This window comes from Neolamprologus brichardi, chromosome 18 (assembly GCF_056152115.1).
Source record: "Neolamprologus brichardi isolate AB-2024 chromosome 18, ASM5615211v1, whole genome shotgun sequence".
Lineage (NCBI taxonomy): Eukaryota > Metazoa > Chordata > Actinopteri > Cichliformes > Cichlidae > Neolamprologus > Neolamprologus brichardi.
The window spans coordinates 17,024,656-17,039,940 of record NC_142121.1 but is presented as its reverse complement, the minus strand read 5'-3'; the positions used below and the strand labels follow the sequence as shown (position 1 = coordinate 17,039,940).

The 15,285-nt window shown below is 39.5% G+C and overlaps 1 protein-coding gene across 2 annotated transcripts; it reads right to left on the bottom strand.

Annotated features, from left to right (window-relative positions):
- Window positions 1-1,382: 1,382 nt before the first annotated feature.
- rgs20 (regulator of G protein signaling 20) lies at window positions 1,383-12,987 on the bottom strand. Of its 2 annotated transcripts, none has more exons than XM_006792170.3 (5): window positions 12,730-12,987; window positions 6,204-6,370; window positions 4,766-4,840; window positions 4,433-4,667; window positions 1,383-3,701 (listed from the first exon to the last, which is right to left on the bottom strand). In XM_006792170.3, the coding sequence occupies exons 1-5, from the start codon at window positions 12,916-12,918 to the stop codon at window positions 3,513-3,515; spliced, it is 855 nt and encodes a 284-aa protein (XP_006792233.1). In that variant the 5' UTR covers window positions 12,919-12,987; the 3' UTR covers window positions 1,383-3,512. The 2 variants fall into 2 exon arrangements, with proteins under 2 accessions (XP_006792233.1, XP_087687874.1); XM_087831748.1 differs by lacking the exon at window positions 12,730-12,987 and adding an exon at window positions 8,035-8,122.
- Window positions 12,988-15,285: the final 2,298 nt, after the last annotated feature.

Genomic DNA, 15,285 nt, shown 5'->3' with positions numbered 1-15,285 from the left:
TATGATGGGGTTTCAGTCTCTTCTGGTTATTTAAATCTTTAAAATTATACTAAGCAGGTCGGATCTGAGAGAACAAACATCTTCTGTGTGTGTGTGTGTGTGTGTGTGTTACAGAGTATACATTTGTAATTGATGGAATATTCATCACATCAAAGCGAATGCTGATGTATGCATATTAATCCATCCAGGGACAGGATAATATCGTTGGCTGGAGAAGGGAAGATGCACCAATTGTTTTCGGCTTCCTCCTGGATTTTTTATTTTTGAAATAGCCAGGTGCAACCACTTTATGTTGATGGGCTGTTCTGCTGCTTCACCACCACATAAAGTGAACAGTAATACAAGATTAAGATTTATTTATTTTTATTCATTGGAAAGGGCTAAAACTGAGGAAGGCCTGGTGGTAGACATTACACTTATCTATATGTTTTATCTCACGTTCTTATTTATTTTTTAATTGAACCTTTGTTGAAACAACTTTTTTTTTTTATTGTGAATTTGATGACCATTTTTATGAAAGAAGCTCCCTGTATAAAATTCAGACACAGCAAAATATTCCTATATAGTTACAATTAGGTCTATAAATTTTTAAACAGTGAATTTTAAATCAAACTGTCAATGTGTGAGTTAAGTAGAGTTAAGTTGCACGTTTGTACCTGTCAAACTATGTTACCTTTGTACCTAAATATAGAATTTAAAATTGATTCTGTGCTAGGTTGTCTGTGTGTAGACACAACAACACAACACTGGTTCATCTCTTGCTTTTATGTTTCACAGATCAGGGTTAAGTGGCTTGACAAACAAACAAAACAAAAACTAAAAACATAGTAAAAAGCAGCTAATTCTCAAAGATAAACTTTAAAAGACCTTCAGAAAAAAAAAATATTATACAGTCTGAAGATGCGGCTCAAGACCATTGCACAGTACTGTGAAAGAGTATGAACTTTTCAAAGTTTAGAAAGCATTTCAAGATAGTGTGGTACACGAGTAACTGCATATTGCTACAATCCTCTGCACACTTAAGTTAAACTGTATTTGTTTAATTCTAATTGACATGTTGTGCTCATGTGAACGTTACCATTTATTTCAAGGAGTTCACAGAATTCATTACTTTTGATTTTAAATGTTCTTAATTAGGATTTCACCTGATCTGTGTTATTTTTAAAAGAAATGTCTTCCAACAGAATCATGAATTTAAACTGCTCAAACTTACACAGGGGCAGACATACTGAAAGAATTCTTCCATTCCTATCAGTGAACTAACTGAGTTGGTTGAATTTGCTGTTAGGACATTATTAAAGTCGTTTCCTGACACATTTTACTGATATTGGTGTCATGCAGTTTGCTGATTAAATCATTCCAGAGTCAGTAAAATTATTGTGCTTTATTTTATCTTAATCGAAATGCCCACAAGTCATTATTTTCTCAAAGAGTAGCAGAAAAAAAATAAAATCAACCATTTACTGTAAACATTCACATTATTCATATTTTTTTAAAAATGTATTCTTCAGTAAACTCAGCGCAAAATAACACATTTCATATAGTAAACAGAAAAGAAAGAAACATTTATAGGCATCACTCCAAACCACTGGCTTAGGTTGTGTTTTGAGGTTGATCCGCGCAGTGAACCCATCAACTCAGATTGCACGCAGGTTGGTAAGAAGTTCAGATCAACCAGCCTGTCCACCAATCTTTGTTTGACATGTGCTGTCGTCAGCCTCCGCCCTACCAAAGTGAACTGATGTAGTCACGACTAAGAAATCAAGACAAAACACTTAATATTTTGGCCAATGAAAGGGACAATTTCCAGTAAACTGACTTCACGCTCCAGTAACCACGCTTACGGCAAGCGTTTGAAAGTAACCGCTGCCCATGAGAAAGATGTCGTAAAACTGAATGTCAAGGCACTTCCCCATGTGAGGATCTTGTCTTTGAGTGACACGTTTGTGAGGCAACAAAGTAATTCAACTAAAACTATTAGAGTACATAAAAGTATTAAACACTTGGCAACTCCAATTTTACTCAGTGAAACACTCTCGATAAAACGTATGAGCACAGTTTACATGGTAGCTTTGGTGTTGCTGCTAACCTGGCCGGAAACCTACTGTCACTGATAATCATATGTCAAGTTATATATCATAGACGAGCTATGTAATCTTAAATAGTGATTTTTTTTGGTAATTTCAAAGTATATTCCAGAAGGTTCCCTAGAAATGACTGAATAAAGTCTAGTTAAAATAAATAAATACGAGCAAATACTTAAGCGGAAATTGAGAATGAAAAGCTTTAGATTTAAAACTTAAGAGCATCATAAATCTTCTTACTCTCAGCATGAAAACAGATTCCATTCCAGCTGTTTAGGTCTAACAACAATAGGAATTCATATTTATTTGGGCTTAAATGATGGAATAATTTTCCTTATATTTAGTCTCAAATTAGAGTACCTTCAAGGAAACCTTCTGGAACGTTATTAGGAAATTACAGACCTATAAAACAGAGCCATATACAATATATTAAAAAAAATTGACAGCTTAGTAGAGTTTGGTCCATCATAGGACTTTAAATATGATTTGTACTTGTTTTTCTGTATTGTTTGTATACATCAATAAATAAAAAATACTTCATCTGGTAAATAGAATTACTTATGTCACACTTGTAAAACTATAATAAACCTATGAGGTGTGCAGTGAGTAACACTTGAATTCAAATAAACATCTTAGACAGGCAATCTTTTGTGGTTAAGCTCAAGTAACAAAAGTTAAAACACCCTTCCATCATTGATTTGAGTTTCTTAAGGAAACGAATTGCACGCCGTGACAAGAGCTGTTGTCACTTTCTGTTACTTCACTGATCACCACGCTTCCAGTATTTCTCAATCACACACAGGTTCTACATGAACTGGAGTTGCCAAGTCGCTGTCACAGGTACTGAAGTGTGAGGTTAGGGGACCAAACGGGGAGAAACCAAGGTAAAATCAGTACAGTACCCCACAAAGCTGCCTGCAAGTAGAGCTAACGTGTAGCCTTTGACTTGAGCTTTGATTTTTGTACGCAGGAAATAGAACCAGGCGTTTCCACATAAAATACCCACAATTCCATTTTTACTATTTACAAACTCATAAATATATAGTCTACAGTAGGAATCATTTTCCCCCCAAACGATCATACAAAAAACAACAGACCATAAAAAACTCTGAACACAAATAAAATAGATTATTTCTATCAAAAGAAAGAAAAACAAAAGAATTAAAATGTATTCATATTCCTTTGGAGTGTTTTGCTTTGTTGACCTGTAGCAGTACTTGTGATGTCAAGCCCTCGGGAGATTTTAAGACCTGAGTGTCTTCAGTCAGGTGCAGATCACAATAGCGCTGAGATCCCTGGGAGGGGACAGGCCCGAGGCCTGATTCATGTAATCCTACACTGAACATACAAAGAAAAAATTTTAAAAAAAGGGGGGTAAGGACTGGGAGAGGGGTAAAGAGAGTTAAAATATCACAGGTCATCACCACCCTAAGATTCAGGGGACTGCTCTGACAGGGTGTTGAGCAGGTTTTTGTAGGCTGGGGAGTTCATGTAGCGGGGATACGAGTCTCTTTGCATTAGTGTGTAGATCTGCAGCTGGGCATCGTCAAAGGTGTGAGATGTGGGCTCCAGCATGTTCCTGTTAATCGTCTCGCGCACACGGGAGTCGAGGCTCACCTGGGAGTCGAGAGAATAGCCCGTTAGGGAAGAACAGCGTGTGCTCTTTTTGTGCGACAAAAACTTGAGAAATGTTACTGTTTGCTTCACGACTGAAAATTTGATGACGACCTGAAAGCTAATAGACTGTAAAGAAAAGATGGAGCAGGGCTCTGTGCAGTCACTCACTGAAGCCTCCAGTGGAGCATTTTGGCTGTCACCATCTAGCAGCTGTCACCATCTAGCAGGCTTATTCAAGGCATGGATCACACCAGTAAAACCAAGAAACCTTTACAATCATACAGTAGTGGCTTATTGTGCTGTATTCTCTGTATTGATATTTTCCCCAAGGGGACAATAAGTTACAAAATGAACACCATGCTGTATAACAAAAAGAATCTAAACTAGTGATTAAGAGTGGAAGTGCATTAAGAAAGTGTCCAAACAGGAAGAAAGAAACAGGGTCATTTTTGCATTCTTAGCCACTCAGAGCCAAAGGCTGCATCCATCTTTTATATACAGTCTTTGAACTGGTTAACTTAGCTTTGCACAAAGACTGGAGTCAAGGGGAAATGGCTAACCTTTGCCTAACGCTAACAGTTTATATCACTAGATGTTTAAAGCTCAATATGTAAGGAGTGTGCTGCTGTTTCTAGATGTTCTAGATGCGCCCTCACACTCACACATACTTTCAGTATTTGTTCGAACAGGTCGCTAAACTTTGCAAAACGATTAAATCAAAGCTCTCTGACCTCTTTAGGCGATAGAATGGAGATGTAGTCTTCGTAGATGACCCGAGCCTTCTCCTCTATCATACTCTTATTGGTCTCTTTCCTGAACTCCTCACAGGCTAGCCAGAAAAGCATGTTCTCCTCGCTGAACTCAGTGCGAAGAAACTGTCGAAAAGAGTTTCTCCCCGCTGGACAGCACATCAGCTTGTCGAACGACTGCCCCCATGAGCGCACCTCCTCCAACGTGGGCTTAGGACTGTGCAGAATAAGCGAGAGAGTGCCTTTAGCCAAGAGGATGCATTTAACTACAAAAAAAAGATCAAAACACATTTTTGTACAGCGATATAAGCTGACCAGTCTTCACAGTCTGTGGTCCCTTCCTTGACGTCATAAGATGCCTTTCGGTTCCTATCATCTCGATCTTCATTCCTAATGGTAACACAGACATATAAACATACTTGGTGTGCGAAATAAGAATTTTATACCATTACAGTCACTATGAATACATTTAGCTTTCCTCCATTTTATCAGCAGGTGTGCTTACAAAGGAGCTCTTTATTCGTATATTTATTAATCATACAAATACATCAATAATTTATATGAAGTGCAAGTTAAATGTAGTACAACATATCCGGCCTTTAAAGTCATACACAAGTCCACGCAGAGTGAATGTGTGTATGAAATCAAGTAATGATTATTTCTACTGTGTATGACACGTCATAATGTGTCTTCTAGGCCAAAGTGTGTATTCATGTAGCTTGATTTACTTAACCAACAGCCGTAATCACAAACATGTAAAGTTAACTATAATGAGAAGAAGCTGAGACCAATAATTGTCATTTTTGCTTGAAAACCTACTTTGTAATTTGCTGTATGTATGTATGCTCTCTGTATGTACACATTTAACCACCGTTTATTAAATCGTGTGAGTGTGCTCGATGTTACGTGGCTGCACTGATATCTTTGGACATGAAGCATTGCAACTGCTTTCCAAGTACTGGACGCTTCATGGGCAGCAACTAAATAGTGTCACGATAAATGATTGACAGATGAGCTCCCTCCTAGCCTCCTACAACGCTACAAACACCAAGCGGAAACTGACTGGACAAATGCCTCTCGTGGGCTGTCCACTCCTGGGTTTTAAATCAAAGCCAGCATGGCGGTGCTTTTGCAAACTGTCTCTTATATAATGAAAATAGTTCACTTAATGGTGTTTCCAAATAGGGGTGCAGATTTATCTCAGTGGGTTAAGCAGGAGACACGTATGCTGTAAGACTAATCCAGAAGACCTGGGTTTGTTCCACCCTGAGGCCACTGTCCTATCGGAAGAAGGTTAAACAGCCTCACAAAAAAAAAGTTTGTCCCCCCCCCCCAAAAAATATTTGAGGTTCAGTTGTAAGTTTAAAAGTTTCTTGCAACTTTAGCCATATGTCAGTATCGTTTAAATATGCTCTCTGTACTGTACTCAATTACAGAAAATTTCAGAGTCAAATATATATTTGCCAACTACTTTGATTTTTACTCCAATTCCAACTCTAAATTTCCAGTAACACTACAGAAATCAAGACAATTAATGGGCTTATTAAAACTGTGAAATGCTCCCTGCAGATGCACTTCCTGCATGATCTTTAGTTCATTGTTGTCACGGTGCTGCTAGATACAGATTCACAAAAAAAAGAAAAAAATATCAAGCCCATGAAGCACAAGCTGAATCCTGCGGTTGCCTTGTGTGCAATAATGTCGGCCATGTTTGTGCCACAATTGGTGATTTCTCATTTGGGGAAACACCTACCAGGAACAGCTACAGCAGCAACACCAGCAGAAGCAGCATGCATTCGAGCCCCGTGGGTTAGCCTGGCCCGGCTGGTCCTGCTGGGCCGGTGCAGTTCCCCCCGCTGCCGACTCCTGCTGCACCGACATCTGCCTCTTTCGCATCTCCATCCGCTCTGATCCCATGGGCTATAGACAGAGGGGAGGGGAGAGGGAGGCGCTGAGTTCAGACTGTTCATGTCAGAAATAGTATTCAACAGAGATTTTGTCTTGTAAGAAAAGTCTCTTGGCCTGCAACGCATTCATGTGATACAAATCAGTCCCAGGGTAACAAGGGTAGTAAGGGCATCACTGGGTGTTCTGACAGTAGAGCTGATGATAGTGTGAAATCCTGATCACGAGTCTATTTTTTCCCCTGGTACTTTCACCAGGACAGATTCATCACATTTATTTAGATTTGCCTCACAGGTTGACACCAATCTGTTTCTTAGATGGGCTGCTGATGCTTTCTGGTCGAAGCATGTGCCAGCATCCCCAGAGGTCTCGCTGCAAAGGAATGCTGTTTTGAGGAAACAAGTATGGAGTAACACTTTGCTGATTTTGTTTTGCCTGCTGCCAAATATGCACCCGCCAAGAACATTTCAGTCTTTCTAATCTCAAACTGGCTGTGTGCTCCCTCACACACTCCAAAAAACAGAGAATGGATTTTAGACCATAGGTTCGATATCTGTAATTCAACATGTAAAATATCCCATTTGTGAACGCCTTGTTGTAAAAGCACCACATTAAAAGATTTACAATGCTCACTGAATCCAAGCGGAGCAATAAATTAAATACACTTGCAAATATTGAAAATATTTGCCTTTTTTCAGGGGGAGTGAGGAGGGATTTGTAGTTGACAAGCTCAGATTGTCATGAACCTCTGGGCTACATTTATCATGTACATGAGTAATTACTCTGACTATAGGTCTGTAGTTTATTCATCAGAATCCCCTTGGTGTGTAGGCCTATAGACTACAGACAGGCTATGCTCAGAGAATGACTTCTTGTCTGATTTTAACAAATGTGTCATCATCAGGTCAGGCACTGCCAAATCCTGTCAGATCATTTATGTAACAAAGCTGTCGGCATCATCCGGCCACTACCTGACACAAGAAATGATGCTTAAAAAAATGTCTAGAGATTTGGTCCACGGGTGGCGGGGAGGGCTGAAGGCGCAGCTTGCAAATCTATAACCGCAGCATCGCTCTATCACATCCTTCAGAGAATACAATACCGTTAGGTCATTTCTAAAATGGATCCGTGTTCTCACTCAGATTCGGAGCTGGCTTCAGCTGCAGATTTCGTGCGCCTTGCCGAATGGCATATTTTACGCGTTAGGTGTTCGGGTACTTCAAAGCTGACACTATTGCAGTAGGCTATGCTTCGACTCAACAGCCATAGACGATGAAATGGGGGGGGGGAGGAGGTGGTGGTGGTGGTGGGGGGTCGTATCAATTCAGAGAATAAATCATGATAACGCCAAATAAACCGCTGTTCTCCTTCACAGCGGCATAAACGTGGACGACACTGAGGTTTAATGGCCCCTGGGCGATTTCACAGCAGAAACCATTGCATTAGCAAGTCGCGAATCATATCAATGGAAAGTGCCACCACGAAGAACCGTAGAGCTTCATCGCCCTGGACAACCACCGAAAAGACACTGCCTAGACCGGTTAAAAGCCCGCTGTACAGCTAGATAGTTACATGCCATTAAAGAAAAAAGAAAAAAAAAATACCCATGAAACGGCCTCAAACGCTCCGCTCACAACATGTCAGTGCAACGATACATCGCTTTTTCTACCAGTACTTACAATTTCACCATGTATGCACAGCGAGAAGAGGTAATTCTTTGCCTTGATTACATCCGATGGCACATAAGGCTTTTTCCCCCCCAACCGGCTGCTTCAAGTCAGTACGCATGCGCCCTCTCTCAAGCTCGTAGTAGACCAACGAAGAGCATAAAACCCTACAGTATGGCACAGGTTTGCTGAGCAGGTACTGAAAGACTCCAGTAAGAGACCATTATAGGAATAACTGCGTGAGGCAAGTTTATTAGAAACTCGTACCGGGTATATAAGTAATAAATTAATAAAACATCCTAAAACTTAACGCTCCTGCTATTAAAAAATCTCAACATATTTAACAAGAATACCAGGGGGGAAAAACACTTTTTAGTCGTGGTGACTGCGCCAGGCAGGCTTTGCTTGAAGTCGCTGTCTGTGGTGCTGAAACCTTCAGCGGCTAATGAAGTGCACCACTGCGTTCAGCTAAACCCTGCAGGAGGATGGCATGACTTTGCCAACTAATGTTAAATCATTTGTGAAGTTTAGTGGGACATTACGTCGTGAGAGAAACCCTGGAGCTCATATTTCAGCGCATGGATACGCCATGCACAAATTCAGATGCATACGGTATGTTTTATCCGCTCACAGGAGAATATATTTATTTAAACGCTTTAAAGGCTTAACCAGAAACAGGGGAGGGATGACGAAACTATATATTTGAATACTGTTGCAATACTTCTACCTCTAAATCCTTTCAATGTGAATTGTCTCTTTTGGATATAAGTGAATAGGCTTCTATTTCCTCCTCTATCCTCCCCCTTAATTTCCTTTCCTTTACAGAGTATTATCTATCAGATTTACGTGTTTTAATCCACAGCACAGGCCTGCGACCCGTGTTATTCTAAAAGACAACACTGCCACCTGGAGGTTGACTGAGCTACGGCACTAACATGATGTGCTCCGTGCATCTACAACATAGGAAGACACCATATCCTGCTGACTTAAAGTGTGCCCATGGATTTCAACATGGAAAGCTTTTTGGAGTGTTATGAGCTCTCACTTGGTTTTCCCTGATCATTTTACACATGTGCGCAGGCATTACAGTGTATAATTATGCAGCACAATATATTTTCATGCATCTTCAGTGTGATCCATTATATGCCATTAATGACACTTTTGCTTTGACTATAGGCCATGTATTGCTTTTTTACTATCACCAGGTGGCACTCTGCCCACAATACCTGTCTTTTCTGCAGAACTAAAGTGTAACACACCCAGTTTATTCCTCTTAATTTACACCAGAGCTTTTGTGCGGTGTCTTTTGGGGCCATGTTGCCAGTCAAGATGCCTCCTGGTGCCCTAAAAAATAATCTCACCAATTCCACACTGGTATAAGAAGTGGTACAAAATGTGAGTGTGGAGACTCCATGGAGAACTGTTCTTACACTTTCTGCAAAAACCCAGTACTGTTCTATGACACTGCCAGTGGCTCCACTTGGGAAACAGGCATTCATCTGTTCTGTTATTTTATCAAAAAAGGGGGCAAAGAGTGAATTTGTTTCCTGCTCACATTATTTACTTTGTGACTGAGCTCAACCGGGGTGCACTTAGAGCACTGACATGTCTTTATTACCCCCGAGATGTTATCACGTGACTTTCTCCACAGCACTTCAATTAACACCTCCCCTTGTGTTCATGTTAGACCCACAGATAGCCCTGTGAGATTGACACATGCACATGCACACAAGCAATAAATGATGCTTATGTGGGTGTATGCTTTAACGCATACACACTTCGTCAGATGGCACAAGGCCGAGCAAAAGTGGGAGTTTGCCTGAACACACAAGGTCACAAAGGAGAATAGGACGACAGAGCCATGTGACGAGATGAATAGAATCTTTCAGTGGGTGATTAAAGGGATTCAAGTCATTGTGTGGGTTAAAGGGAGACAGAATGAACTTTAGATTTGATTACTCGAGCTAAATATGCAGGTAGGTTCTGAAGACGGTCTATGGTTACCAACTTAAACACTTCAAGAGATCATGCATGGTATCTGTGAGAAGCTGTTCAATCAAATCAATCAATCAAATATAATTTTATCTCTCTTTGAATCTAACTTGCTAGTTTTTATTTTTTTTGTTTTGTAATAAATTGTTCTGTTCCCCTGAAGTGTGTTGATCAAATTGCTGTTTGCACTCTAAATGTCAGACTCAGTTTAATCATGCCTAATCAGTTTTGCTAATTATTGTAACTAAGTTACAGATTCATCACTTCTTTTGCTTTTAAATTTAACATCACTTTATCTACGTAACTTGGGGGCGATGGGTCGCTTCACAGAGGGATCCAGTTCAGCACAATTATTTAGAGGCAAATAGATTTGTTTCAGGATAATTTAAACAATTTTAATACTTTGCAGGACAAATAATTTTGTAGCTTTGTGCACAGCAACATCCTGTAATACTGGATCCGCTTTCTTAAATGTCATGAAAATTTTGTTTGTAATTTTGAGTTTTACAGTCCATTCAGAGCCTATGCTGATCTCTGGAGCTGAATCGAGTCATAGACATTTCATTTCTCATATGCTAATGTTTAAGTTTATTTCAAAGGTACGATGTACTTTTGCATGACCACTTATGCCCATCATGGAGTTATGCCAGATTTAGCCATGTGGTTATTTTCATCTGCAGTTGTTGGCAGGTGGCATTTACACACAATGAAATAAAATGCAAAGGAATCTATGAATAAACATGAGCCTGAAGCGGATGACTGACAGAAAAACCTATAACCATACAACATATCAAACAAATGTCAAAAGCAAGTATAAAATTCACAAACTGGGAACTTGTTTAAGCATTGCTTTATAGAATATGTAGGTCTATTCCCAATGCCAGAAAGTAAGCGCAGTCTTGGCTTCTCCATTTTAATTTGATTTCACATCTTTGTTCATTTGCATTAATGTGAACGCTGCTGGAACATTCGCTCAGTTTGTTATTCTTTCATGTATTGCGAATCAATTCTGTTGCCTTGCTCCATGCACACTGTCTGTTGTATCTCTGCCGAACCTGGAGGAGGAATGGAAGGCCCTTTTCTTTCTCGCTCTTTGAATTGAAGTGTCTAAGGACACAGAGTGATCTGTGCTGTGTACCAGTAGCTCAGTTTGACTCAAGAAAGTTAGTGAACACAGAAAGCATCATTCTCTGCTTGAGTCCGCCAGCAGTCACAAAATGGAAAGAGGTCTCATTGGACCTCTTTCCAGTCTGACCTCTCTGAAGTAAAGGTTAGGAGCTCTGGCCTTTTCCGGATTGGCAATTATAATTTTTGTAATTCTGTCTGAACTTTGTCTCTTTGCAATTGGAGCATAATTAAACAATCACTTGTAAATGAATGAAATTTCTTTCACAGTTGGTTTTGAAAAAAGCTGTCCGAATATGATAAAGTGTTGCTAAGATAACAATGGGCCAAGCCATTTCTTGGTAGAAAATAAGTATCCATGTGCCAAAGGTGAAGTTCATTATCCAAAACAAATCAAACAAACTTCATAGTCGATCATTTTAATAGCCTGATATCAAAAGCTGCACATGAATGATCTTTACTGTGACAGACTGAGCATAGACTTAGTAGACTCAGAGTTATTCTGACGTGAAGATACGTCAGGGTGTCCTGGCGATCTGAAGGTTTCAACCTGCACTTCAGTGTCCATGGTTTGAAATCAGATTGAGACGTTTGCTGCATCTCGGTGACAGACTGACAAAGCCCCAATTTTTAAGTTAGTTATCTGCATCTGCTAAGGCAAGATAACTCCTTACTTGCTCTCATCAGTATATGTTAATAGAAAATGTGTAACCCAGTGCTTTATCATTGTCTACCATGAGAAGGGTTTTTATGGCTTTCTAAGATTGATGTTAACATCCACAAGTTCTCCACTGACTCCTCTCTCATTATGGAAACAGCTCCCTTGTCCTCACATGTCTCTTACAATCCCTTCCCCACTGTGAATAGCAACACGATTCTCCTTACTACAGAAAGCCATCGGAAATCTATGTTTATCCCTTTACCGAGAATGATTCTGTTGCCAAACTCCAAGCAAAATCACATTGTAAGCCTGTGAGTGTATCCACAACACTCTGATTCGGTCATTACTTATTAAATATCGCACTGAGATGTTAATGCAGGTTGTCAGCCATTTTTGTGTGACTGACCATGTGATTTGGTTTTTAGATTTCTAATGACTTGTATCACACTATTTCAAGGCACGCTATCTTTTAATCTTCTTAAGCCCCGTTCAAACAGGAAGTGCATCCCTGAATAGAAGTTTGGCATGAAGCAAAAAAAGCTGATGATGCTACAAGAGCAATCTGGTTGCCGTAACAACAAAAGATAGCATGACGGATGTCTCATTTGCTGAGGATTACAATAGTCAACAGTAGTATTCTGTTAATTTTTAGATATCTTGTGTTGATTATTGGCGCTGTATTACATAAGAACCATACTGCTAAGCATGTTGAAAATTCTGTAAAATATATTTAGAGGAAAATGTATTAAATTGTTATAGAGTTTTAGGTTTACTTAATTAGATAGAGACTGCATGAGTTCCATGAAAATTAGCTCCAAATAAAATGGTAGTAGTAGAATTAGTATTAGTGCTATATATAACAATAAATAATCATTTTAAAAAGCAATAGAAAAAAACAAACAAAAAAAACAAAAACTACACATCCATACCTCAAGGCACACCATCTCCTGTTCCTCTCGGTCTGGGTCATTATAGTTGACTGGGTACCCCGCACCATGCCGGCAGGCCCGGACCAGTCCCCGTATCCGCTGCCACATCAGGGCCCTAGTGCGTTTGATCCCCCGCAGTGGAGACGTGGGCCTGATCTCCCACTGCCTCACCGCTCTAGCATATGGCATGCTCCGACCATGAGGCCTCACTCACCACGTGAGGCTCAAGTCTCTTTGAGGTCATAAGAAATCCACACTTTTCACTCCTTTCATCTCTATGTTGTCCCGGCATCCGTTCTGTAGCACATCGCAACAGAGAGAGCGAGAGGTGGGTAAAAGCATGAGCGACCCTGACGAAGAGAACAGTGTTTACAAGGGAGAGGGCAGAAGGGGATTAGGACAATGTCCCCAGTGGATGCAATCCTGATTCCTCTGTGCTTTAGTGCGTCTCACCAGCTTAGGCCAGATTAAGCCTGGAGGTCTTAGTGTCTGAGTTAGATGGACAGTGAAGGGACTAGTGGTAGACCTGGAATCATTTGTGATTGTAAATGTTGAATTCTATTCCAATGGAAATTGTTAAATGGACCTTGTAGAAGAAACATTTAGCAAGAATAAGTCTAACGCTATTAATATGCACGCATACAATCTGCTGGCAACAGTGGTGCCAGCCTCTTTTTATTAGGGGTTTTACTGAGAAGATTCCGATGTGTCATACTTGTGTGCTTATTACAGACATGCATGGATCAACACAGATCTAATGTCTTTGGTGTGAGCTCTCATCTGACTTTAGTGCTCTGTCATCCACACAAATCCACAAAGTTCAAACACCTCATCAGCCAACAGCAAAGCTGATTGAGATTGATTGGCTGGTGTCTTCTCATTTCCAATCCTCTGGAATATTTTAAATGTTACAGTCTATATTTATAAATTCTACTTTCTTGTGTTAATATTTAAGCTTTTAACTTTGTCTTGGTTGTGTATATTAGATTTCATTAGTCAACTGAAATGTAATAAATGCAACCACGACAAAATATTATCAACTGACTAGGGTAATAAAGTATTTACGACCAATTTTCACCATGTGCCTGAATTATTTAGGCAGATATAGAGCATCTTCTTGATATGTTAATAATTTGAATAAATGAGGATTTTGATGTGAAAGAGCTCCTGCTGTAATTACATTTAAATACTGTGTTTCAAAAGGATGGCAGCACTTTCAATCTTTTTCTTCAGTAATTTGGCTACAGCTCTCAATACAATGGCAAACTGAATAAGAAATACAGGTTAAAACATGCTCAAGCAATGAACAATAAACTCTTTAAGCGACCCATATCAACACATGGTAAATGGCAGTGGGTTGACATTTGTAATTTAAAACCAATATGCAAGAATATTAAATAAAATATTTTATCTTTACTGTAAAGATCAGGATTTGCTTAACTGTGAGTAACTAATGGTATTTTAAAAGTGAAAGTTGTGCATTAATAATAACACTTAAGTCTTCTTCTTCTTCTGCTGTGTTAAGGGGTTGCCACAGCAGATCATCTGCCTCCATCTCACCCTATCCCTAGTCCTCTATGAGACCATCCCTGCATGTCCTACTTGATTATGCCCATGAATCATTACTGTGGTCTTCCTCTTTTCTTCCTGCCTGCCAGCTCCATATTCAGGATCCTTTGTCCAGTGTATTCACTATCCATCCTTAGCACATGTCCAAACATGCAAAACATCTCATCTTGGCCTCCTGACCCTTGTCTCCAAACCACTTAACCTGAACTGACTCCCTGATGTGTTAATTTCTAATTGTGTCCATCCTGGTCATTCCCATTGGAAATCTGTCTCCAAACCTTACATCTTATCAAGTCTCACTACCAACTTTTAAACCTTGCTTTTCACTCTTGGTGCTGTCCTTCTGTCATAAATCACTTCTGCCACTCATCTCCACCCATTCCACCTTGCCTAGAGATGCTTCTTCACCTCTCTCGTGCACTTACTTGGATGGTTGATCCCAAATATTTACCTCATCTAATTTCCCTACCTCTACACCTTGCATGTTGAACTTTCTTCTCTTTCTTCTCCTTCTGATTCGCACACATGCATTTTGTCTTGTGTCTACTGACTTTCATTGGTCCTCCCTCCAGTGCAAATCTCCACTTCTCACTTAAGTCAAAACTGCAATAAGGAAAAACAAAAGTGTATCATATGTTACTGGGTTGTTAGTGTTGCATTAATAGTAAGTAATTAAGTAGGTAGTACATTACTGATGTTAATGACTGGGGAGAAAGTAATTTAAAATACTTTACATATGCTGAATTTGGAAATTAAAAAAAGAACTCACTATATGTCTCAATACAAACTCCTTATCTAAAAAGAAATTTACATCTTTCGACTGCAGTAAGGAAGAAAGTATAATTTTCCCCCGAGTACTGCCATACAACAAATATATAAAGTAGGAAGAAAAGTAGTTAATAGTAGTAGTTAGTAGTTAATGTACGTATGCATTAAACACAAAGCTACTTTCTGGCTGATTTCTGTATTCGGTTTTTATAGGCAATT

Bases quoted from the DNA above. Each gene is read 5' to 3' on its own strand.
- rgs20 (XM_006792170.3), bottom strand. From the start codon at position 12,918: ATGCCATATGCTAGAGCGGTGAGGCAGTGGGAGATCAGGCCCACGTCT. The intron at 6,371-12,729 runs GTATGGATGTGT...CTCTGTCTATAG, and splicing joins AGGAGATGGTGTGCCTTGAG to CCCATGGGATCAGAGCGGAT. The intron at 3,702-4,432 runs GTCAGAGAGCTT...CTCGACTCCCAG, and splicing joins CCATTCTATCGCCTAAAGAG to GTGAGCCTCGACTCCCGTGT.